The sequence below is a fragment of the Falco cherrug genome, chromosome 7, assembly GCF_023634085.1.
Source record: "Falco cherrug isolate bFalChe1 chromosome 7, bFalChe1.pri, whole genome shotgun sequence".
NCBI lineage: Eukaryota > Metazoa > Chordata > Aves > Falconiformes > Falconidae > Falco > Falco cherrug.
Window position 1 is genome coordinate 65,961,010 of NC_073703.1, and position 26,539 is coordinate 65,987,548.

At 42.4% G+C, this 26,539-nt stretch overlaps 1 protein-coding gene across 21 annotated transcripts in view; it reads left to right on the top strand.

The window, feature by feature from the left end:
* Positions 1-26,539, top strand: part of NRXN3 (neurexin 3) — a 1,022,219-nt gene that overhangs the window by 299,759 nt on the left and 695,921 nt on the right. For all 21 annotated transcript variants that reach the window (XM_055716439.1, XM_055716441.1, XM_055716453.1 and 18 more), the window contains 2 exons: positions 12,410-12,848; positions 17,883-18,266. In XM_055716439.1, coding sequence (XP_055572414.1) covers positions 12,410-12,848; positions 17,883-18,266 — 823 coding nt within the window. The remainder of the gene's footprint in view (positions 1-12,409; positions 12,849-17,882; positions 18,267-26,539) is intronic.

Below are 26,539 nucleotides of genomic sequence, written 5' to 3' on the forward strand. Positions count from 1 at the left end.
ACTAATATTCACAGAATAACTTAAAATGCCCTGTAGGAATGTCTTAGGGAAAGTGTTTCTGCAATGGAGTTGTGTATTTTTTTCCAGCTGCCTTTGAGGAAAAGCCTGCTCTCCCCCCTGCCTTTTTTTTTTTTTTTCTTTTTTAAAAGAAAGGGAAAAAACACATAGTGATAAGCCCACTCCAGAGAGAAAACAGTATTGAGAGCTCTCTGCATTTTGCAGAATCAGGCCCAGCATGCTAGGAACCACCTCATCAGCTGCCTCTCTTACCTGGTGCTCAGTGCTGACTCCAGCCCTGACCTCTCTCCTTACCAAAATGCTCTCGCCGCTCCTGATTGCAGCACTCTGCCTACTTTGAGAAGGAAGTGTAATCTGGTGCTCAAAAGCATGCTTAGGCCTTTATCTGTCTGCTGTTTCTGCTTCTCATTTCAGTGCTTCCACTGGAAAACGTCATCCTTTTTTTTGCTTTTGTTTCTTTCTCCTTTCATGCCCTTTCCTTAATGCGCTCTCACTGTGGCCGGCAGCGTTGTGGCTGTGCTGATGGCTCCCACCTGCCCTGTTGTTCCTCAGGAGTAGCTGGATTTGGACTCCACACACAGCTTCCAGATCAAAACAAGGGGTGAAGGTCAACTTTTCCTAACAGCCCCGGTGGGCTCTGGCAGCACCACTGGACTGTTTGCACTGGTTTAATACTTTTCCCCAAGAAACTTGTAAAGATGGTGGGGTGTGGCAAAGCAGTTTTGTCAGTAAGGGTTTCTCTGGAGACCAGGTGAGATGGTACAAGCAGACGAGAGGGAGCTGTCCCACTGCAATCCTTCCTTTACTGGTCTCAGAGTGTTGTGCTGGGTGCTAAAGCTGTGACTGGTGCAGCTGCATGTCTTCTGAATGAATAGACAGGTTAGGCTTTTTGGCATCATGGTAGCTGTGGCTTAGTCCCGAACAGAAGATAGATCTTTTAATTTTTTAAATTGTTTTTTTTTTTTTTTAATTCTCCCCTTCCTTTTGTTAGTGCTGGAACCTGTGGAGCTGGAGGTCACAGCTGAAAGTTTTTTAGATACATGTAGGAGAAAGATGTAGAAATGCTTCTGGTTCTTTATCTATAATCAAGATGGCATTATGAGATGATAGTATTTTTCTTTTGATGTCTCTTGCAGGTAGGGAATTAATTACATTCATTGCCATCTCCAGCAAATATTCAAGCAAATATTTAGCCCATCACCTCCCTGTTTTCATACAACATAAGGCCCAGTGCAGATAAATATTTGGTGAATCCTACCTGTGGAAGGTTTGAACTTTGTTCCATGCCTTATAATTTGAACAGGAGCGAGCAAAGAGAACCTGGAAAGGTGAGCAGAGATGCCCATAACGCAGGTTTTTGCACAATGAAACAAGAAGAGCATTAAAAAAAAGTTCAGAAACCCATAGTGTTTCAGTTCAGATGTATGGAGATGGGTCCTCCTCCTCCTTCCCAGTCCATCCAGACCCGTGTGGTGCACTATGACAGATGGTGCCAGCCATGGGAAGTGCCATCCTGCCAATGGCACTTCTTCAGCAGAGCCGGACCATCTTTGCTCCCTCACAGGAGGAGAGCCTAGCTGAAGGCATGCCTTTTACCTTGGTTGCCATCGCAGATGGAAGGAGGTAGCAGTGCCCCCGTGACCTTTGTGCTGGGGCTGAGGGAGGGAGACACACAATGGGATGCAGGACCCCCAGCTGTTACCATCCGCCTACAAACGGTGACACTGCTTTAAGTTTGTGGAATATGTCTACACAATACTAAACCCACTAAATACTTCCACTGTCGTGCTGATCCCATCATTATTTGAGCAGTGCTCACTATTAAGCATGTGCTCTTGCATATGTAATGGTAAATGTTTTCCATTTGTTTTTTTGCTGGACAAGTGACAAACACGTAGAAAACGCCGCTGTGGCTGGCAGGATTTGCCTAGCACGCTGGAAGCCTCGGCAGTGAGGCTAGTGCTTGACTGGCATATGGAGATGGAACTATCTTCTTGTACCTGCTGGGGATATTCTTGTGGAGCAGGCTGAAGGCACGTGGGCTAGGGAAGATAGGTAGTGGGGAAAAACTGCATACCTGTAAGCAAGCAATATCTATTCAGTAATTTCACAGAAGACTTCAAACGTTTGTGTTATTGGTAAAACACATTTTATCACTGAAAGGAAAAGCTGAGTGAAATGAAGAGTTTCTGTCCCAAAGGAGGTTCCTCCAGCTCACATTTGTTTTCATTGCTGCTATTAATTTTTTTTTTTTTAAATGGAAATCCCTCAAAGCTTCAGAATTAAATTTATATGAAACATCCTGATATTCCCTGAAGCAAAATATTTCATGTTAATTATTGAGCTGACACCAAATACTCTGAAGCCACACAAGAACTGTGGTTTCCTATCCAGTGCAGTTCCACGTGGTAGCTGTCCTGTAGGGCCCTTGTGTCCTGTTCTCCCATAGGGGCTGGAGTATTTGGTTAAGCTGCTTTGTGGCAAACCCGGTCATGTGTCTCTTCTGATGTCAGGTGAGACACTGACATCTCATCATGTGAAACTGTTTTCCTAGAGTGCAAACCAGGGGTAAAAATGGGGATCACCAGTGAAAGTAAAGACAATGCCTGGAAAACACTTTTATGTTATGGTAAGTTCATACAAAAGCTTTTCTGCTAAGTTTGATGAAACTAAATGTGCCATTTTGGGTTACGACGGCTTGAAGGGAAGCATTTCCTTGCTAATTCTTTGATAGGAAAATTAAATTATGTGTTAGAAAGCCATCCTGATGGAAACATTCACCCAGCCATACACAACAGTTCTATTTCCTGAGATAGGTCTTTTGTACTTGCACAACCTTAGGTGGATTTGAAATACAATGAAATCACGAAGTGGAGTGTTGTTTGCGAAGTCGTTGTCTGATACAGTTTTCAGTGTCTTGTGTAATAAGGTTCAAGCCTTAAATGATCAATGGGGCCATCCTAAAATAATTCCTCTCTGCCTTTCAGATGAAATCCTTAAGACACTTCACTGTAATCGTTTCCTCACATACTCATCACTGAACCAAGCTAGACAGATTTAGCTTGTGCTAGCTAGACAAATCTGAGATTTCAGGATGCATTTGGGAGGAGCAGAGCATTCTGTAACTGGTGAATGTCTATATAAGCTCAATACAGAACTGAATGTAATTGAAGTCAACTGCTGCATGCTGGCAAATAAGCTTCTGTGATAATGATTTCTTTTTCTTCCTTTTTTTTTTAACTCTGAAAATGCTGTCAAACCTTCATTAGCTAGGAAGTTCATCTGTAAATCGAGCTCTTCACATTTGTGAGCTATCATAAGTGTGTTAACATAAGGTTTATTCTTCCTTTCTGTGCATTGAACACAGGAAAGTCTTCATCTACATTCAGAGTACAATTTCCCCTTTCTCATGTCCTGTGTGTCCGCTCCACCTCTCCCCCCAACACAGAATCATATAAAATACACCTGGAATGGAACATGAGATGTTATTTAATCTTTTCCACTTCTACTGTCCCAAGACAAAATCAAAGGCATCTATGAGAGTCTTGACAGCAATTTGTTTAACCTGTAATTAAAGGTCTCCAGTGATGGTTGCTCCCCAGGCAATCTCTCCCAGTACTTCACTGTTCTTAAATCAAAAAAACCCACAACTTTTCCTAACATCAATTCTAACACTTTCTTGCTGTAATTTTTGCCCATTATTTCTTGTCCTTTTCAGCTTAGGTACAGAGAACAGATTGCTCCTTTCTGCTTTGTAGAAGCCTTTTTATATTTGAACATTGTTATAATGTCTCCTTGCAATTTTCTTTATGTTAAAAAGAAGCAATACTTTCAATCTTTCTTACATTTTTGAGACCTCTGGGTAGTCTCATGGCTATCCTCAGGACACTTTCCAATAGTCCCACTCCCTTCTTGAAGTGCAATTCTTCAAACTGGATGTGATCTCCAGCAAAGTACAGCACTGCGTCTTCCTATATCACCATACATTCCAGGATGCTTCATTTAGTCCACCCAATGAATGGTTTTTAGTGCGTAGCTATTAAGTGAGTGTTTCTTCCGTCTTTTTTTTTTAGCTCTGCATTATACAAGCTCAGTGCAGAACTTAGAATTTCCTCATTATTGTATATGAATGAATATTTGTAAAATAATGATAAGTCTCCTCTATGCCCTTCTTATATCCAAAGACACATCCAGGGTACAAGTTGCTTTTCAGTGCTAGCATGAGGTGTGCCTGTGGCACAAGCAAGAGTATTAAACTGGTGGTCTTGGCTTCCCTGTCCTGCAGCTTTTATTCTTCTCTGTTACCAGGCCAAATGGAGGTTGAATAGAGCATGGAGAAAGAGGGTAAGTTCAAATTTGTGCACCTTAATTCACAGGGAAATGCCTTAAAATGCTTTGCCATAACACAAAGGTGAACTCTGCTACTGTCAAATATCAGTCAGTGACTTTTTCACCTAAATATTAACAAGCATCAGCTAATTTTTTGAAAGTGACTGAGAAATCTAGGTCTAATCTCTCGGAGCATTTCTTTTAGCTTTAACAGTAAAGACAAAATCTCTCCTTATCTTCACTTACAGCTTTTGGCTAATGAGCACTTCTGCAAAACCAATTCCATGACCTCCTTGGCTGCCATAATGTGAGGAATATACTTTTAAAAATACTGATTTTAGGTGGCTTTCTCACCGTTTCTTAGAAAGCCTGTGGAAAAGTGACATTTTAAGAAATCCAGAAACTAGATCTTATTTCCTGTGATCTCGTTCTTCGCTTATTGCAGAACTTGAAGTTTCTGTAATAAGGAAAGAAGGCGGCTTCCACCACAAAAGAGCATTTATCCTCAAATCATAGTCCATGCTAAGACCAGTTCTGCTTAATCTTACTGCTGCCTATGCTGTGCTATGTTTTGGTAGCTGAGGCAACAACTTCAGTCTTTAAGGCCAATACAGAATCCTTCAGCAGTATTTCTCTTGCAATCATGAAGGCTTCTCCCCCCTCTATAAAGTGTCATGCCTTTTTTTCACAAATATATATGTATTTTTAATGTTCCCATCTTGTTTGTCTTGGGATGCAATTGTGGGGTCTGCTCTTCCCTTTGAAATCAAGATTTTCTTCCACAGTAGAGCAAATGAATCAGCAGCCAGTTTATCCCAGCATGGAGGGATGCGGAAATCCACCCATGTGATGAAATAAATTCTGTTCTTACTGCTACCTGTTAGAAGGAAGGAATCCAAGAAGCAGGTCATTTCACAACCCTGCTTTTCTGTAGTTTGGATGCTGCAATGCAACACCTGGAATAAGTCAGGCTGTAGAGCATTTGACATTTTAGTCTCTTAACAGTATTCATAGGTAACTCGAGAAGCAGCTCAGTATATGCAAAAACGTATTGTACAGCTCTAGAACTTCATTTATTCGTGTTATTCATGTTCATATTAGAACTTCCATAAATAGCTGTAGAGCAACTTTCTTTCCCCCTGAAGTTTGTAATCTCTCTCATTCATGTATTTGGTTGGTCATAAGGCAAAAAATCTTAGCTCTTACTCCAAAAAGGCATAGATATGTTTGGTTTTTATCTTAGTATGTTCCAAGCTGAAAGATCTGGCAGCAAGATAGACCTTCACCTGCTCTGGGATACGCTGTGAATGATTTGGGTTGGTGTAAACTCTGAGGTAACTGTGAACACGTTCCGATGTCCTGAATTCTCCTGAGCAGTAGGGGCTTATTTTTTGGCTTAATAGATAGTTGTGACCACAATGAAGTACTTGGGTCCTCTGTCCTCAGTATCTGTTAGAGAAATATTTTCACTAGACCAGCAGAATAAATTCTACTCTGCCTTCTTCAGCCCTTTTTTACTTGCACCTTGAATCCCTTTTCTATCTCTTTCTTTATATCCTGCTTCAGGCAGTGCTTCTCTGTATCTTCCTATAAGTCTTTTGGAACTAAATCAATCTCTTTTCTCTTCTGGAGCTTTCCACAAAACTTGAAGTTATTCAGAACCTACAATTGAATTGTAAGGTGGAAAAAGTGTTGTAGGGAAGCTTGAAATATTTCTGCCTTATTGTTTAAGTGTTCTACTCACCATATTTCTATTTTTAGCTGGGTAAACTCATGTTCTTTTTTAAACATAATTCAGATGAAATGTAGAATCGCATTACTTCAGTCAACATAGCACAAATCATATCTGAGGAGTATTTGTTTGGATTCTGTTACTTATCATCAGCGTTCAATGTATTGTTTTCTATGACAGGTAAATTAACTCCTTCCGTGTGGTGCATGGTGATTGTGTTTGTTACCTGAATACAGTTGTTAGCCCAGTGAACTATCAAATATGTTTAGTCAGGTACAGACAGTCCACATACAGTTTTTAAAATCAGCGTAGCAGCTTTAGTTACCCACCACTGAAGCCTAGGATTGCTGCACGTAGCCTGTCCCAAACACAACGTAAAGCATCGTTAGCTGGTCGGGCTGTTTCTCCTTGCTGGTTGCGGCAGGGTAGGATCACACCGTTCTGGTAAACCATCTGATGAACTGTAATTTATTGAGCAGCTTGTCTGGTTCAGTGCAGGTGCCTTTCAGGAAGCCTTAGAAAGGCTGGAGGCTGAACGTCTTGCAGTTAGCCCTTCTGGGAAGTGATGCGGGCACTTGGTGAAGAGGGACGGCCCGTGACAGGAAAAAGCAGCCGATACACAGGATGCTGCAGGTGAACAACTTGGCTGAAATTCGGAGGTGCTCTTCCTAGCTGGCTAAACTTACACAGCCTTCAGGTTATTGCCCTTTTCCATGATGGTTCGTGATGGTCATCTTCTAATTAACCAGGCTACCCATGGCTGTTCCTCTTTGGAGCATGCCTGTGTCCAGCCTGCACCGAAAACCATGTTTCCTGCTTAATAGCACCGACTCAGAGAGGAATTTTTATATTGGCTACTGGCCAAGTCTAGCACATCATTTTTCCTCACGTTTTTTGCTCCCTCCCTATCTGCATCTTCGCTTGATTGCAGAGAGACACTTTTCATCATTGTGAAAAGCCATCTGATTAGACCTTTCATTAACCCATGAGTGAAGCTTCTTACAAGTGTAGCTGGAGAAATTCCTTGAATGCTTCCGAACTGCAAAGTTGCCATTTTTAAGAAACCTCAAAACTAGATTGCCAGTTTGATTTAGCTCAGCTTAAAACAAACTCTTCTTTCTCAGCAGATTTAAAGGAAACCTGATTTATTGTATATCTTGTTATCTCTCAAAATGCCCCAGATGTCATGGAATTCTACTGCTGATTATGAGGGAGACTGTGCATCTGGACTACCCTGTCCCTGACCATCCATCTAAACTGGTCGAATTCCTTAAACAAAGCCATTGAGCAGTCAAAATATTCCTCTGTTAAAGTGTATTTAGAAGCAGTCCTCACGGGAAAGGAAAAAAACCACTTTTTTTCATTGTTCTTATTTAATTTGGGGAATATAAAGTGATTTTAAGATTGGAAGTGTGAAGGTTACTTTTCATGTGCTCTGTGCATAGCTTTTGGTAGTCATTTTCTTCCCTTTTTTCTTTTCTAACTTCATTATTGAATAACTGTAAGGTAAATGTGTATATTTGTACCAGGTATCATCTCCTTGATTCCCTTAGGCCTCTTGGCCTTCTCTGACACACGTATCAGACAGGAGATGAACTCAGGCTTGTCTCTGCTTAAACAGACAAGGTCAGCTTTGTTCAGAAAGCCATCTGATAAAAATGGACAAATTTGTGGGTGCTACTTTCATTGCTTTGCATACTTCTAAGTCCCAGAGTGGCACTAGAAGACTATGCCCTAGCGAGGGACTGTCCTCTGAGTCAGCCGTGGCCCCATTTGGAGTTAGTGGGTTTCATTTGGTATTTTGGTACGTCCTGAAGAGCCCTCACGTTTGTTCAGACACTGCTAGTAAAATGAGACTACAAGGTAGGAAGTGTTACGCAATGATAGGTTTTACTGCTGGCAGACAGCTTCCCCAGCCAAACATGAAAATGTTTCTTCTCTGGCTTGCAGCAGGTGACTCTCTAAGGAACTAGGTCATGTAGATAGAAGTACAGGATCAAGCATTTTGCCCTAGGCTTCTTACTTCCTTTTTAATAGTAGGTTGCAAGGTAGGATCACAAACGTATAAAGAAGCCTCACTGAAAGCACTGGTGGCAAATCAGACCAGAACTGACACAAGCACCTTCTCATTTACCAGGCAGTTATAACTTTTGGGAAGGATGTGTTTCACCTCTCCTGGAAAACAGGACAGAAGCATCTGTTGATTTTATTAAAACACAAAGATTCATAGGTTATGAGGCCAGAAAGAGCCATTATGATGATCTAGGCTGATTTGTGATATAATTAATTCCTGTCTCACTATGTCTTTTAGAGAAAACAAGATACTATTTTAATTTAAAGTTTTCCAGTAGCAGAGAACACACCATAACCTGTAGTAAATTGTTTCAATAGCGAATTACCCTCATTTAAAAATAAGTCATAATATCCTAAAATGTGAATTTCTCGAACTTCAGTTTCTAGCCCCTGGATCCCATTATTCCTTTGTCACGTGGACTGAAGAGCCCTCTATTGCCAAATTCCATTTTCTGCACAGGTACTTGTAGATTGTAATCAAATCGCCCTTTAACCTCTACCTATTAAACAGCCTGAATTTTAATTTCTTCACTATGGGACATGCATTCCAGTCATTTAATTATATTCCGTTTTCTCATTCTTGAACTTTTGGTTTAAGAATTGAATCGCAGATATCAGAAGCTGCCTTAGCATTCCATTGCCCAAGCCAGGGATTCTGTTGTGTCTCTATTCCTGCTCAGGATTCACCTTGATTTTACACCTGAGGGTTATTTTCATCCTTGTGTTTATACTACTGAGAGTTCTGGGGTACCTCATTATACATTAAGATCTTGATGTCCAAATGTGGCTGTCAATGATATCTCAAGTCCTCTATGTACAGAACACTTGTACTTTTTCTTGAACACAGGTGCTTTTTAAATTTCTCAAGCTAGATTGTGGGTTTGGGTTTTTAAAAGAGAATAATGTAGAACAACAAACACTTGAGGTTCAGATTGGGCTGGCTCTGTTTCTTTGAAAAGATTGAATTTAGAACCTTGCATGTATTTAACCCCCTTGCTCCTTTCTTCCCCAGGTCTTCCTTTGTGCTTTCTTTCTTGGTCCTGTCTTTCAAACTTGCTCTCAGATCCTCCATTGTTAGTGACTTTCTGGGTTACAGCTAACTCAGTGTAATTTTATCTAAATCCTTTGAAAGGCTGTCTCAACGATTCTCCAGCTGCGGTACTGGTATGACTAATGAAATACAAGAAAGTCTGCAGAAAACCCCAGATAAGAGGTGGACCCTCTATTTCCCCAGAAGAGATGGGAATTGTTAGGTATCAAATACATGAAAGGGGGAGATGTAACCTCTATGTGGCTCAGGTGAGAGCTGGAACCTGCTTACATGTACGTGATCATATTCCTTCTACAGTAACCTGCAGAGGCTGCAGAAAGCCTGTGGCTGAACCATAGCTAGATACAACCCAGCACCAGCCATCAATCACACGTAGGGTGTTGTGCTACCTGTTTGCTACTCTCGTAAGGAAAGCCTGGGTCAAGGTACGGTTTAGGTAACTGTTGGTTTGAGCAACTATAGGTAGTATCCTCTAAGGGCAGTTCTCCTATGTCAGGATCATTAAAGTGACAGTTCATTCAGGCCTGACATTCTCTTGCCCACCAAAGCAACTCGATACTGGGGTGCAAATAAAAAAAAAATACTGAAAGTGCAGCGATGTGCTGAAGTCGTATCAGCCAGGGAGCCCTGTGTGTGTGTGCAGGCAGAAGGACTGTCCACAGGAACCAATTTCCAATTACCCTCTTTCCCAGGCTGTCCCTGCAGTGGGACAAGGAGTAGACTGCGCACAGTCTACTATACACGCAGATTCATTAAGAACAGGAGAAAAGCCCTAGTGGGCCTGAAGAGCAGCCAATCTTTCAATAATTACCCGGTTATTCCACCTTCAATAGCAGCAGGCGCAAGTGCTATTTAGGGAGGGCATGTGAGCATGGCTGCTGTCAGTGGTGCATTCCCCTTACACTCCCACAGCATCCACTGCTGTTGGATTAGGAGTATTGAAAGGTCTGTCCCTTCTATTTCTCTTTAATATCAGTTTGTAGACTTGCCGTTCATTTACGTTTCTGGTTCTCTTTGAGCCTGTTGACGCGCTCTGCTTCCACTACCTCCTATGGTGGCAAGTTCCAGAAGTTCACTATCTTCAGTGTAAATGCACACTTCTAAAAATCCATTTTAAACTTACACCGTACAAGTTTCAGTGAGTGCCTGTAGTTCTATTATTGCTGAATTTGGCAAAGAGCACTTCTACATTAACCTTCTCCATCTTCTGTAAACTTCAGTTGTATTTTTTTCTCAGTCCTCTCCAAATGTAAGAGCTCTGGCCTTTTCAGGCTATCCTCATAAAGCATCCTGCTCCACCCTTTTAATTGTTCCATTTATTTTCCTCTGTACCTTCAGCTCCTTTGTTCCCTTGAGATGCAGAGATGGGGCTGCATGCAGTGCTCAGGGCTGGTCCCTGGCTGAAATGCACCTTGTTGTCTGGCAAGAGCAGGAGGCTGCAATGCACAGCCTGGCCGAGCCACTGGAAGGTGTATGGTCCATCTAGTGAGAGCATTCAACATGGTTAATCCATAGAATGAAACCACTAGAGTCCCACAAATCGAAAATATATTTTATTCCTGTTGCGGATATTAATAGACCTGATGTTTTTTGAAGTCTGGGTGAGGGCAGAGCAAAACAAGGTCTTGTGGGTGAATGCTGTCCTCTGCTGGGAGGAACTCCAGCTTTGTGCCATGACTCCAAATGGGAATTAACAGCTGGCATCTCCTTTTAGTCTGATGCGGGGTGTTTTGCCTTTGCAACAAGAAAATCTGATGCTGTGCTGGCTGCACTGGGGAAATTCTCCTTTAATACTCAGCAAAAGCTGGGGATTCTTTGCTTGCTACAAATTTCTTGAATTGTGATTTCATTGATTTTTCATTCTGAAGTCACCTACTTCAGAAGCTTATCCCTCATTGTCACCCTCATTTGCCTTTTAACAATTACTGCTTGCTCAGTTTTTCTGACTTTCCTGTCCCATTTGTAGAATTAAAAATGCATATCTCTTTTCCCTTCTCTTTTCATAGCAAATTGCTGACAACTCATCCTGCTAGCATTTTGAAAGCAGAAATCAAATGTGTGTGTATGTATATACTAGATGTAATAGACATGAAGTATTTTAAAATAGTAACTCCTTAGAAGAAATCAGTCTCTGGTAGTGTCACAGAACATTAATTCAATTAAAATTGTGCTAGTCGCAGAAGTGCTTTTGCTTGCTGGGTGTGCCAGCTCTGGGTTTAGGAAGCATGGAAGGCAGTTCAGAGTAGTACAGATTAGAAATATTTCAGTTCTCTGCCTTCTCCAGTCCCTGCCTCTGTGAGAAAGGTGTGGGGCAGGAAGGAATCCTCTTCGCAAGGAATTAATTCTGCAGCTGTGAGAAAGAGAAGGGCAGGAGGTCTGGGCCGAGCGAGCCAGGCATGCTCAGGAGTGCTTGCCTGTTTGGGGCTGTTCGGGACTCTGCTCTTGGCTAATTTCCATCTGTGCAGCAACACAGAGTCCGGAGTTCTGGTCCTTAACCCAGAGAAAGTAAAAGTCTAGGCTTTGATGTGTTAGCACAGAGTGCAGCTTTGCTGAGGCGAGGGAAAACTGTGTGAGTATCTCCGTAGCAAGTTTGTGCCTGTAGCGGTTTAAGATTTCTTGGTCAGAGAAATGTTTAGTCTTTGTTTATTTTTTTTTTTCTTGTAGCTCTTCAGGAGCCACAGGGCAATCACCAACAGTTCACAGAAACTTGCTTAAATTTTTTTTTGCATCTCTCTCCTAGTAGTTAAGTGGGTTTATAGGAATAATAGAGAAATGACAGTGGTGGCACAGAGTTCCCTGCTGTGGCTAGCAGAGACGGACATGGAGGTTACACTTTGTTATGTATTTTGTATGGGATTTATGCAAATATAACAGCATGATACCAGACACACACTGTATTTTATGTACAAAAGCTTTTACAGCAGAGTGGGCTTGTGGTAGTTAATTGTTCTCCCTGTCCTTTGCCTAAATGTTCTCTTCTGCCTGCTTATCTGATCTGTAGTCATCAAAAAATACCTGTTGCTGTCATTTCTGTACACGCTCCTTGTTCTACTCTCTCCCTCGGTCATCATGTCAGACTCTGGCATGGTCTCCTTTCTGCTTCTCGCTGCCTTTTGGGAGAAGTTTGTCTCCCATGGCTGACGGTAATTGCAGTATTTGTACTGTATACAGGATTGATGTATGATATTTTTCCTTGTGTCTGGCAGGTTGTTTACAAGAATAATGACATTCGTCTGGAGCTGTCTCGCTTGGCACGGATTGGTGATACTAAGATGAAGATCTACGGGGAGGTGAAATTTGTATGTGAGAATGTGGCTACACTGGATCCCATCAGCTTTGAGACACCTGAAGCCTATATTAGTCTGCCTAAATGGAATACCAAAAGGATGGGCTCCATCTCATTTGATTTCCGAACCACTGAACCCAATGGACTGATCCTTTTCACCCATGGCAAGCCTCAGGAGAGGAAAGATGCCAGGAGCCAGAAAAATACAAAGGTAGACTTTTTTGCAGTTGAGCTTCTAGATGGGAACCTCTACTTGCTGCTGGACATGGGCTCGGGGACCATTAAAGTCAAAGCCACCCAGAAGAAAGCCAATGATGGAGAGTGGTACCATGTGGATATTCAGCGAGATGGAAGATCAGGTAGAGTGATGACTACTTCTTAAGCAGATTCATCTTTCAGATCCCGACCTAGGGCTCTGTATTAATTCTCAGAACCTTCAAAACCTGTTAGATATGAGTCACCTTCTTACAAAAACTTAGTGTTACACTCCAGTGATGTTTATCCGGCGAAGCAAAGATGTGAATGGCTAGGTGTTCATTAAATGTTCAGTGTGAACTTCAGAGAGCACATCATAGATGCAGTCTATTAATATTTTATTCACAATCTTTGGATATTCGGGGCCTGTCTTTGCAATTACGTATGTAATTACAGTGATGACTTCTTTGTAGGCCACAGTAAGGTTTAAGATCCTTCAGAATCGTTATTATTTAGTTCTTGGTTTGAGAAATTCTCACTGATCTACTTCATGTTTCTGTTCAAAAGAAAGTAGAAACCAAATGAAAGCTTAGTGCTGTGACCTAATACTGCTATCTTTTCCTCATCTTGTGTCTTTAAGGAGTGGAGGTTTGAGATCTTGTCATGAGGGATATAAAAGTAATGGGCACAACCAGTGAAAAAATTATGGTGACAAATCAACATTTTCATCCTATTTTGTTTCCTTTAGTATCTTGCAGTTTTCAGTTTGGTTTCTTTACTCTCCTCTCCCTTGGATGCCAAACTCTAGTCTTAGTATCTGAGTCAGTATTCAGTGTATGTTCCTGTTTTTATTGCACAGCTTCTAATTTTCAAAAGTGGCTTTTAGTTTATTTCTAATATTATACCTACTGTGCAATTACCAAGAGTTACTTTGTTTGTTTCTAGTCCTGGATAGCAAGCTAACTTACTCATGATGTACTCTGAAATTGTGAAAGGAAACAAAATGATCAGATGCTGTAACTTCGTCTTGAGAATATGTGAACAATTGTACTTGAATTCTTCCTGAGCCATTGGGATCTTAAAGCCTGGCTGTATAACTCTTCAAAGGGAATTTTGCTTCCCACCTACCCCAAGGGGATTTGGGATTTGTGTGGTGATTTCCAGATGATAGATTTAAGTCCCTAATTTTATGTGTCCAGTTGCTGAATGCCATCACTGAAGAGAACGAAGTGCTAGAATTTGCTTCCCTTGAGTTTTAAAAAGAGCTGACTTTCAGATACCACGCAAAGCCTAGCTGTTTGAACAGGTCTATTTCTGAAGCTAGTTTTTTCTTTGATGTGAGGAGTTTCTTTGTATTTGGCATGGTGCTCTACTAGGACTTAATATGTGTGGTTATGTGCTGCTATCTGCTATAGACATCGATAGGAACATTTTATAAAGGAAGCCACAAATAAATAAATGGAGCTTTGATTTCTTTAAAATTGCTAAAATTTAATTAACTTCCAAGAATAAACTCAATTAGTTGTGTTCTGTGCTGCCTTCAGTTTTGCTTGATCACTTGGGGACTCTGGTCCCTGGAGAGGCAGCTGCAGAAGAAGAAGCGGTGGAAAAGTAACTAAGCTCTCTGCTTAAGAAAGTTTGTAAAAACCTGGGCAGAGGGACACACGTTCATCGGGACTAGGAGGGTGTGACAGACAGCATTGCTGCCTGCGGGATGAGACTGTAGGATTCACTTGGCAGTTGGCAGGGAGGTTTGTGATGTTCTGGACACTGATTAGAGAGAACAGATTTTGAATTAAAAACACTTTGCTCAACAAGAATGAACACGTTTGTACGTTCTTGTCTTCTCTCTTTTTCTTTTTAATTGCATTTTCTGCTGACAAGTACTGGGTTAATGATCCTAGTGACTGATGTCCTGTCTCTACAGAAAAGCAGGATACTGGCATTGATTTCATCACACCGTACCTTTAGTAACCATCCATCAGTCTTATCCAGTGGTACTTTTGGTAGGTGTGAGAAGGAAGTTCAGGATCTCTTTTTGTTTAGGTCTTGGCTTTTCTCCCATGTGCAGACCAGAGAATGGTTACACCTTGGAGGTATTTAATTTTTTAATTTTTTTTTTTTTAATGTGGATGCCTGTCACTAGAAACAGAATTGAAATAAATTAATGCAGGCTACAAAGCAGTCATTTGGGTTTAATGCGCTAGTGATCTAGAGGTTCTGATTCTCATTACTAAAGCATCCAGGACCTTTTTAGGTGCCATCTCTCCCCTTCTTTCCATTTCCATAACAGTCCAAAACTTCAGGCTCTGCGGAGCTTAGTAAAACAGCCTAAAAATCCAGATATTCACTACTGCAGTGTACTAAGGCAGGAGCACGGATGCTGGGGAAGCGTGGCAGTTGTGCTCAAATAACCTCTGGCATCTCTAGTCCCCTTGGGCTTTGTGTATGCTTTGGTCTGTATTGGCTGCCAGAACAGCAGAGGCTGTTTTTTTTTCTCTACTCTGGCAGAAGCTGCCAGCATGGCCATGGACATCTAGTGTCCGTGGGGAAAGTTCCTACAAAGCGTCCACAAAACCTGCCACAGTTTCTAGCAACGCGCAGCATGTTACACAAGACAATGTTTTTGACTGGTCATCAGCTACGAAACACGTGTTGTCCCACCCACTCAGACAACACTAAAAGTCTTACTGGAAAGTCTGGTCCACGTCTGCATCAGTCTGCTTTGTATGCCAGCTCTGCCCTTGGTAACCTGAGGTCTTGTGGTCTGTCTGTTCTTTACCCCTGCACGAAGTCCCTAAGGAACTGGAAATAAGATGCTTAAATCCTTCTGATTTCTCAAGATGGTATTTGATTGCAAACATGGGATTTGGAGGTGGTGGGGGGGAGTGTGTGTGTGAGAAAAAAAATTTCAGTTCGTGTGACTGCTCCTTCCTAGGGTCGCTTCAGAATTTCTCCGTCTTAGCAGCTTGGTCTTGAAAGTGCTGTGCATGCGAGCTAGTACCATCTCCTTACAGGAATAGTTGCAGGGTACAAAGCAGGGGCAGAAGGTTCAGGCTGCTATCTGGCCTGTCTCCTGTCATCACCTTGTGCTCTGTCTGCAGGTTTTAAAATTCTCTTTGGTATCTAGTATTTATTCTCTTTTGGAGGGTTTCTTTACTTTTGTGGCTTTTGCAGGTGGTGATTGTTTTCTCCATAACAGCAGCTGTCTGGAGCTCAACCCTCCGGTATTTTAGTTCTAGCATTTTGAGTAACATATATTCCACATGCTGCTTTTGAGGAGCAGCAGCAGAGATGCAGGAAGAGGGCTGTGATCCTGGGGCTGTGACACGCTGCCTTTACAACTCTAGGTGTATTGTCACATCTTCTTTTTTCTTACTTTGTAAAAGGGAAAATGTCTGCGGTACTGCAGCTTGTTTTTGCAAAATGATTCATCAAATAATCATGGTTCTCTTTGAGCCTTTAATTTGTAATGCCTCTGTTGCTTCTGGCACTCTGCTGCCTCTGACATTCTTCCTAAATTATTACTGAACATCACACACATGAAATACCTTGTGTCTGTGTCATACGTGCTGTTGTCTAAGACAACACTTATCACAGCTGAAGAAAAAGCATGTGTACATGACTGCACTTTCTCACAGAGACACAAAATAGAGCTAACTATTAACTAAACGCTCCCACCTCATTGTAGGGGTGTATGATAGAAATGCAATGATGTGGAATTAATCTTAAGGCTTGGATAGTTGTCTCTGAGGACGGACTATCTTAACGACGAGGCAATTGGATGCAATGATTTATAGCTAGGGAGAGTAAATTGCTGATTTTTAGCTGAGTGTCTGGTGGGCAGAGATCCCTGTCTTGAAAGCTGCTGAATGCTCTTCTGAAGAGTACGCTGCTCTGGGGTGTGAGACACCTGCACTGTATTCCCTGTTTTAATTTGGATATGCTGTGTGACCATGAACAAATCACTTCTCTGTACCTGTTCTATGTGTTCTGATTATGTTTCTGTATTATATGTTCCAGTTATTTTATGTGCTGAGACAGTTTCTTCAAATGCGTAGGAATGGTCTCAGTGCAGTATTCCTACATACTGCTTGGAGCATATGGAAGCTACTACAGTTTTAATGACAGCTGTTCTTCAGAGAGAGCCTTTATCTTTCTCTACCTCAATTTTCCTGTTTGTGAAAAGGAAGTTAGAATACTGAAATTTCTTTGTAAAACCATAGATTAATGTGTTTTGGAACAAACTAGAGATTTCTAGTCCAAACTCTACTGAAATCTAGGCTTTCTTCAGGGTTGTGTCCAGTCATTTTTTGAATGCCTTCAGGACGGTGATTCCACATCCCACATTTGACCACACTTGTGGTGAAAAATGTTCCTGTCTATGGAGCTGGAATTTCCCTTGCTACAACCTGTGATCAGTGTCTCTTGTCACTGCCAGTGCACACTGCTGACTAGTCCAAATTGTTGTTCACTGTATCCTCAGGTCCTTTTCTGCAATTGCTCCTTCACCAGCTCATCTCCAGCCTGTACTTATGTGTGAGGTTATTCTGCCCCACATGTAGGACTTCTTGTTTGTTGTTGTTGATTTACATCCAACATTTCTATCAGTCTTTTGCTATGCCTTGTAAAGGTTTCTCTGAATGGTAGCCCTGTGCTTCCTCCACTGCATCAACCGTTCTGCCCAGTTTGGTGTCATCTACAAACCTGATGAGGGTCTATTTAGTTCCATCATCTGTTCAGCTTTGGAGTTACTGATGAAGTGTTTTCTGCAAGATCTATGTAGTGTGAATTAATAGGCTTTTCTTCGGGGTTTTTTTCTCTCTAGTCCTGACACCATCAAACTCCTGTATGTTCTCAGTACGTCTTTGCTTTGCTGGATGAATGCCGTTTAATAATGCTCATTTTTTACATGTTATTATTAAGCCATTGCGTTGTTGTGTTTGTGACCTATAATGCACGTTGGGATACAGACACATGATGGTCAGTCACCGCATGGAAGTACTTACGGCCTGTGGTTCAAGAGGAGAGAGAGCTGTGTGGGAGACACTGTCTCTGTTAGCAGTGCATTTGGGCAGGGAGGAATCTTCAGTCTCCTGTGCTGAACCTTAAACCTCACCCAGTTATTGGAAAAAAAAATGAACTAGACTGAGGCTGTAAGTGAAAGTGTTGACTTTTTTCTTTTCCTCCTCATTTAGGTACTATATCGGTGAACAGCAGGCGCACCCCATTCACCGCTAGTGGGGAGAGTGAGATCCTAGATCTGGAAGGCGACATGTACCTCGGCGGGCTGCCGGAGAACCGGGCAGGACTCATCCTTCCCACAGAGCTCTGGACAGCAATGCTGAACTACGGCTACGTTGGCTGTATCCGAGACTTGTTCATTGATGGACGAAGCAAGAACATCCGGCAGCTGGCAGAGGCGCAGAATGCCGCCGGAGTCAAGTCCTCCTGCTCCCGCCTCAGCACCAAGCAGTGCGACAGCTACCCGTGTAAGAACAACGCCGTCTGCAAGGATGGCTGGAACCGCTTCATTTGTGACTGCACTGGCACCGGCTACTGGGGGAGAACATGTGAGCGAGGTAAGCTGAGTTTTCCCACCTCAGTGGAGCAGAGATGAAGGTGTGCAGGAGAACTAGGCAAGATCAAGTGTTTCCATGAAACTTTGCCCAGCCCTTGTTGGTCTTCCCAGTGCCAAGTTCCAGTCCCTACACGAGGAAAGCTTTCTTCCTTGATCATTTCCTTCCACTCTTTTCCACCCCTGTTTCATGAACGTATCTTCTTCATCTGTCACTTCCGTCCCTCAGTCTTCTAAAGACCTTGTCTTCAGGTTCCAGAGTTTCTCTGGCTGAGTAGGCTTTGTCTTCTAAGGCGTAAAATGCTGCCCATATGGTAGAAGTCTCAGGAAAATTACTGGAAACAGTACCAAGTGTGAACTTGACTTGAGTTATGGAGAATTTTCTTGCATGGGACAGATGATGTATCCCAGTTCTGTCTGGTCATCCTCTTTTTTGCATGGTAGGGTTTCCCTGGTGGCTGTTTCTGGGTAAAGCCAGCTGAAATGAGTAAATGAGCTGGTGTTAACAGCAACATGACTCCAAGTTTACCTCTGGTAAGGCTAATCTGTAGGAGTTGGTGGGACATTCTCTGCATCTTATTCTTACTCGTTCTGACTGATGATTTAAAGACAAAGGATTGGAGATATGAGGCACAAGTAATGCTGGAGTATGTGGTCTGGGCCATGTGGAAAGGAATTTACTAATGTAAGCTATCTGAGCTGTATATTTCTCAAATACCAAGTGGTTCCATTAATTGACGATATCCTTGTTGTGCTGGTACCACCCTCAGAATGAGGCAGGTGAGTGGTTTGCTAAAAATGCAGTCTTAGGGCTTTCAGCCCCTGCTTTCTACTGCCTTACTTGGCACCATGGCCCAATGGTTATAGCATGTGTCTTAGAATTGGAAATTTGTCAATTCTTGAGCTTCTGCTGTAAATATTTGACAAGCTCCTTTCCCACTTAGTGTTCCCCTGTATGTTTCTTAATACTGGTCATAGTACCGTGCCACTTATGAGAAAGAACACAAAAGTTATGTACAGTGCACAAAATGTTAGCAGAAATGAAATTTAAAATTCATTAACTTTCCAGAGAATTTTCTTCTTTGCAGGAAGATTTTGTTAATGACTAAGATTCTTCCTATGGACTGGGTGGGGGTTTTAGGTTTCACAGCACAAGATCTATCATTATTCATAAAGCTGCTCACAGCCAGCAATTTGTAGCATGTAGTAGCTAAACAGCAATAGTAGTTAATTGCCAGGGGTCCTTAAAACAGCTGAAGCATCAACACTGCCATCCGTGCTGTGAAGACATGGGTGAAAATATAAGATTTATGGGCATTGGCTATGGCAGTGTCAGCTCAGCTATAAGTTCTCTCTTATAGACTACAGTGGGTTAGAAGATTCTGGAAAACATCAGAGGTTTTCTTAACCACAGCCTTGGGTATTGTTTTGGCCAATTGTTGTGTGATTAGGTTTTGGACAGACACAATGAAAAAAAGAGCTACCATAAATGCATTATTCCCCCACAAAATTGCAGTTATGCTCACCCTTGGTCTTTATTTAGTATTAGAAATGACAAGCTTTATGATTCAGGACTTTCTGGACTCTCAAGTCCACCTCCTGGACCTGGCTTTCAGAAGAGAATCCAAAGCTAACCAATTATGTAAAGAACAGGATTAGTCTCATATACCTTTAGATATCTGTGGTGTTGGCTTTTACTCCTTTTACTATCATCAAAAAGAAGTCAGTAGGTTAAAGGCATAGAAGCATTTTAATTTAGGAGGAATGAATCTGAAGTCTGGCCTGAGATCTGTTAACCTGGCCGTGCCCTGGGCCAGCATCAGTATGAATAAGAAAGATACACGTATGAAGCATGTTGGCCAGCACAGGAACTCTGAGTTCCAAATAACTGTGTGTTAGAATCAGAGCATATTTAAGGTTAACAAAACAACGATACCTGTAACGAGAAACCACAGACTCCTTACTGGTTTAGGCCCACTGTCAGGCAAAACGTGGTGGCCATCATGCCTGAGGTTCCTTGGCAAGAGAAGAAACAGCACACACAGAATAAATATTTGTAAACTGGATACACGAAAAAAGTTGTGGAGATTGAAGTGTGTTTGACTCCATGGCATTTATTGCAGTGTTTCATAGCAGCCGCGTGCTGCTCTGGTACAGCTACTTGATACCAGATGACTGCATTAGTGCACGGTGATTTTGCCTACATGAACAAAAGCATTGCAGGCTACTGATGGTATTTTTCTTTCTCATGGTCTGACACCCAAGGATTATTGCAAGTCCTGACTTCAGCAGGCCTGTGATCCAAGTACTGTTGGAAGGAGAAATAGTTGAGATGGACACTGGGAAGGGAATCCAAGTGAGATATGCTGCCGTGCCACCGCGGCACTTCTGCAGTGACTGAGGAGCTGCCACAGGGCTGGGGGGAGCCAAGCTGGTGCATAAGGGAAGGAATGAAGAAGGAGAAGGCTGGCTCTTTTCATGAGAGACAGTTACTGACCCGTTTCTCCGGTCTGCCATCTGTTATCTGAGAAGGGCTGTCTCACTCGGTCCTTAGACTTCTGTCCTATTAAAAGGGGGGTGGGGGTTTGCAGCCCAAGGTGTAGGATAAAGGTAGAGGGGCATGGGAGCCTAGAATAAAGAATCTTCTGTGCCTGTTGGCTACCAGGAAAATCACTCTATCACAAGGCAAAGCACATACTTAACATTTAGTTACGGTACTAAAAATACAAAAGACATACGTACAACTCTAGGGAGAGGAGCAGATGATTCATTTGTTGTTGATGGTAAAGTCTATCTTCCACTTTCCAGGTATAGCATTTCTACATTTATAATGCTGTATTTCTCATGCATTTTATACTTCACCAGATGAAGGACTGTTAAACTTCTAAAAGGGACTCGAAAAGGAAATTGTGTCACAGTTAGAAAAGAGGTTTCAGTTCCTTTTATTGATGGTGAAGCAATACAAATATACGGTATTCAGTATGTCACCTATATCTAAAGCCTGTGGGAGTTTGTCCTGTCAGTGAAGTTAGAAACTCTGTATATTCAGCAAGTTACACTGGATGCAACATAGATTTTGGTTGCAGTGATCTGCTCAGGCAGTACTTCTGTGCAGCTGGAGAAAACTTGCTGTGGCTGCAGTTTGAAAGGGCACAGAATGATGCACTGCTGCCAACATGTCAAATTCATTCTTACAATTCCAGTGTCTAACTGGTCATTCAGTATTGGCAGTGATGTAAACAGACAAAGGTGATTTTAGTCTTAAAGTGTTGTAGCTTCTAAGGGTAATGTAGTTCCTCCTTGGAGTAATTGAAATTGCACAGAAGAGATGGGGTGAGACACGGCAAAGACCAGTTCATGTTTGATATGACCCGCACCCAAGGTGGGGTATGTCAGGGAGTCAGAAGTGCTGGTCAGACTGCTCTGGGTCTTTTGGTAACTGTATGTTTTTTCCAGTACTAACTAGGAAAGAATATTCTTGGGAGATAAATCGTGAAGGCTTCCATCATGTATGCTTAATTCAATCCTTGCTGTAGAAACTAGAGTGAACGGACGTCAGTGTTTGATCCTCAGGAAGGCTGAGACAAAGTGCTTCACCTAAGTGAGACTCTCCTCAGTCTTCATGAATTTCACTTGATCTGGTTGTGAAATGAATGGTGTTTCCCTCCAGCTCTGTAGTCAGTGGCAGGTGACCGAGAAGGGAGAGGAGATGAAAATGCAATGGGATTCACGGGCCAGAAGTGCTCAATGCCAGGCTGTGAGGCTAAGCAAAGGCAGCAACAAATTCTGGCAATGAGCTAGATGTGGTCCTCATTTCACAACTTTCATTCAGGCTGTGCTGACCAGGTAAACACTGTTATTTATTTTCCTGAATCCTTGAGCTTCCCATTCACTATCATCTTTCTGTAATGGTTCTCTACTACCCAGTCTAACTCAGTGTAACAGTGTTGGAAATGATATATGAAAAGAGCCTTTCCCAGCCCCTGTTCAAATCAGGGAGCTGCTATAAACACAGCAGCATTTAGACATGTTTCTGAAACTTCAAAGGTTCCACAGTAGCTGTTGGAAGGGAGCAGTGGTGTGGCTCTCCACCAGGCTAGGAAATAAGACCGTCAGCTTTGCAAGTAGCATGAACTCAATCAAAGTACTATTGTGACCTCCTTCTTTAGATGCCTTGGATAAGTACTCTAAGATTAAAGAAGTAGAAACCTGGCAATGAGGACCTGTGCTAAATGTCTAAATTCTCTGTGCAGTCAGTGGAGGGAAGTAGCTGCTTGTCAGGGGAAATTTAAAGCAATAACATGATCTTCTTGCCTCCTTTTGTTGATTTGCCTGTCTCCTTTTATTGATTATGTGGAGATTCTGATCTGATAATTTAGTATTGCTGCACTCCAGAAGGTAACTGCCTGGGCTGCAGAAGAATTGACGGTGCCAAACTGCCAAGGCTACCAGACTGATGGAAAAGAGGATGTCTTGTTTGGAGTGCAGGCATAAAACAAAGAAAATAGAGAAGAACCTAACAGACAGGACACAATCCTTCCTGCAAGTAATGCTCTGAGTGCCTTGTATTGTAATGATCCTGCCTTCCCCTGCTCCCTGAGTGTCACGTGAAAAGGGTGTGTGTGTGTAATCTTCTCACCCCCAGGTGTTTGATCCGCCTATTAGCACCCCAGGAATGCTGAGACCCTTGCGCCCAACCAGCCTGTCAGCATCCCGTTATGCGGACCCTTCACTGAACAGTCCCAGCGGATCAGAGGGCAATTTGACTGCCTTGTTCAGGGAAACATGCCAACAGCACCAGGGGGGGCCCTCAGCTGGTCTTCCCACTTCATTTGAATGTGTTACCCACTGCCAGCCACTGCTAGCACCCACAAAGGGCAAACACTAACAATTTACAGAATAATACTCTTTATTAAAATGACATCATGACAAATTAAGGTTTCTGATCGCCAGTGATAGGGACTGTCTGCAAAAATAAGCTTGGAATTATATACAACCAAACTACATACAACTAAACTATAATCACTAATAACAGTGTGAGTTATTTAGCATGCATAAAACAGTTCTTACCCAACAGGCACCCCTATGGAGGAGAAGACAGGTTCAGCCTGTCGACTGACCCCAGAAGTTATGATGGAGTCTTCCCTAACTTCTCCCCTCATCCGTCCACTTTTTATACTTCATAGTACATTACATTGCATATTCATTTATCATACCCAGGACTGGTTACAAGTTTCTCGCTTCTAGTGCGAATCAGTACGCATCCTCAGCACTGCTGAAGCTCTCTACTAACTACGCATGCTCCTCAAGCAGGGTCTGCCCTCTTTTGAGGGGGCTATTTGAGTTGCAGGTCGCCATCTCCCACTACCGCAATTATCTTCATCTTATTTTCAACTAATTTTCTGTTGATGTCAGTGGATTACAACACCTTGTCATCCTATTTCATAGCCAGCACTTCCCTCACTTGAAGGCTTCTTTCTGCATAACTTAGATAATGGTGACTTTTCTATGTCTGTTGCTCATCCTCCCCAAGGCTGACTCCCTTGATTAGAAGGTCCCTTCATAACAACTTTAGAGAGTGAGTCAGCTTGACCTAACTTTGTGAATTCTGAATCAGAGTTGGGTAATCCAGGAGTTTAGACAACATTTCCACCTTACGGATTTATTTCAGTCCAGGACTAGTCCATTTCCATCAGGTTTAGGTGGAGTTTGAGTGACTCTAGTCATACATGTTGTTGTTACTAACTGGTGTCCTGTGCCCAGCGAGAGGTCGTAGTACCTTGGAGGCAGGTAACTTTGGGATGGAGGTGTGCGTTGGTATTACAATAAGATTATTTCATCTGAGGAAGGTCATTTCACCATAATGGTTGGCTCAGCCACAGACATCTCATGGATTCTTCATGTGACAACTGCTATGCAGCTTATCAGCTGTGTGGTGTCATAGAGTTCCCATCCCTGCAGGGAGCACAGCAGAGCCTGGCCACAGTGTCTCCACTCTGCTCCATCCTCTGCCACTGCTATCAGCATGAGCTGGCAGGATGTGTTGCTTAGGGAACTGTGGTGACATAGATGTGCATGCCAACCATCCTGAAGGTGATAGATGTATTTTACCCTAAAAAAGCTTTCTGTAATACTACGCTTCTGTTAGGACCCACTTTTCTCTAATTCCCCCCCTCAAGGTGATTTTCCCACACTGAGCTCTCCTGCACTCCTGTTATATCTGATCAGAGTATTTCCAGAAAGTCTCCTACACTGAAAGGCAGGTTTTCTGTGTCTCTGAAATGAAGGACAGGCACAGAGAAGCGGATTTGTGATGGAAGTTATGATTGCAAGTACATATCAAGGCTTTGTACTGAGTTTGCTAGTTCTTGGGTTGTGGTGTCGGGCATTAGGGAAAACAAACCTTGGAGCTTGTACTCTTGGTAGTAATATTTAGTCATTCTTGCACCCTAGGGTTTTAGAAAAGACTAGCAGAGAACAGTGTCTGCAGTGCAGCCTCTCTGTTCTAAAGTACCTCATTCCAACAGGTCTGTGTTTTGCTAGTTTGAAATAAAGGACATGAAATATTTGAAAGCCCATGGGAATGCTTTCCAAATGTTTTTTGGTCATTAGACATAGGGCAGGCTTTGGGAGAATAGACAAAAACAATCCTCCAGGTCTATGGGTAGCACGCTTCCTCTCATGGGATTTCACCTACTTTCTTGTACAGAACCCAGCAGAAATTAGGATGAGTTGCAAGTCTCATCAGCAAGAAGGGCTGGAGGGCTGTTACAGACGTGCAGGAGGGTGAGAAGGGTGGGTTGGTACAGCTAGTGTGAATGATCTTTAGTGGTTTTTAAGTACTTAATATCTCCTGTACCACTTGGCTTCGAATTTTTTAGTATTTGATGTTAGTTGCAGCATGAGATCACTGCAGCTCCCTGTTAATTGCACCTTAGGTGACAGAGGTAGGAGCTGGGATCTGGCTCACGGAGGATGATATACTACTTTGCTGACACACCAAAGTATCCCCTCACAACCTGTGGACTCTTCTGAAAAGGACCCCAAAGCACCTGGCATTGAACAGGGGGGAGGAGGGGAATGCGTGTTGTATTCACATCAGCTGTTTTCTGTGTCTGCAGTGACAATGCCATGGGCTCAAAAAGGTGCCTGGGCTCTGCTCTTCTGCAGATCCCGGAAGCGATCTGCGTGCTTGCCTTCTGCTGAAACACTGTGAGAGGGACTGCAGAGGGTGAAAGCCCAGAAAGGACACAAAGCAAAAGACAGCTGAAAATCAGATCATTTCAGGCCAATGAAAATCAAAGGCTGCTGGTCACTCAATCTTTAATGCTTTCTCCTATGTAATTGCCTTGATTGGAGGTTTTTATTAAGAGGTATATACCGGTGTTATTAGAAAAGACAGGTTGATATGAGACTGCTGGCCATTTAAGACTGAAATAAAAGACACTGAAGTTTAGATTTTAAATCCTTGAAGTTAATTGCTCAGAACTGGACATAGCTTGAATCCTTTCCAGGTAAGGAAAAAAAATAAAAATCAAACTAGTCTTGTTCCAGCCCTTTCCTTTTGCTAAGCTGCACCCCAGTGTTTGTTGCAGCAAGGCAGAGATATCCCACTCCAGTTCTCCCAGGCGCTGGAACCAGTGTCCCTTCCCATTTGGGTTTGCTCACAGACGGATGATTAACACCTTGAGCCAACCAGGCTTTTTCTGTGTTTTGCGGCATACTCTTTGTGAACAGCAATGTACCTGCTGTTGGCAGTGCTGGTGTTGAACATAGGGCTACACATTTTATTATCTGCCAAGTACCTTTATGGCAATGTTTGCGAAGAACAGTTTAATGACAACACACATCTGCCCATTATGTATGCAATAAACAGAGATGTTATAAAATTACTGGTAATAAGAAATGCTACAAAATCATTTACTGCATCGTTTAAGTGCTGCATGCTTTGCTCTCTCAAGCACAGGTAGAAGCGTAGATTTCTTTTTGATTTTAGTGAAGATGTTTGATGATGATTACATATTTGTAACAATTTGTTCATTTAAAAAAACCTCAAATGTATTGATGCTTTCTGGACTGTCCAGACTTTGTGAGTTGGCAATGAAGTGCTAGAAAACTGCGGAGAATGGATTTTCTTGTAGGACTGATGGTTCCCAGGAGTGCTGGACATGTCAGGAGAAAAACCTTTGCTGCAGGGTTTTAATGTTTTTAATCCCTGCTGGATCTTGAATATTCAAAGACTTTAGGAAAATCAGAATAATTTTTATTATTTCATGC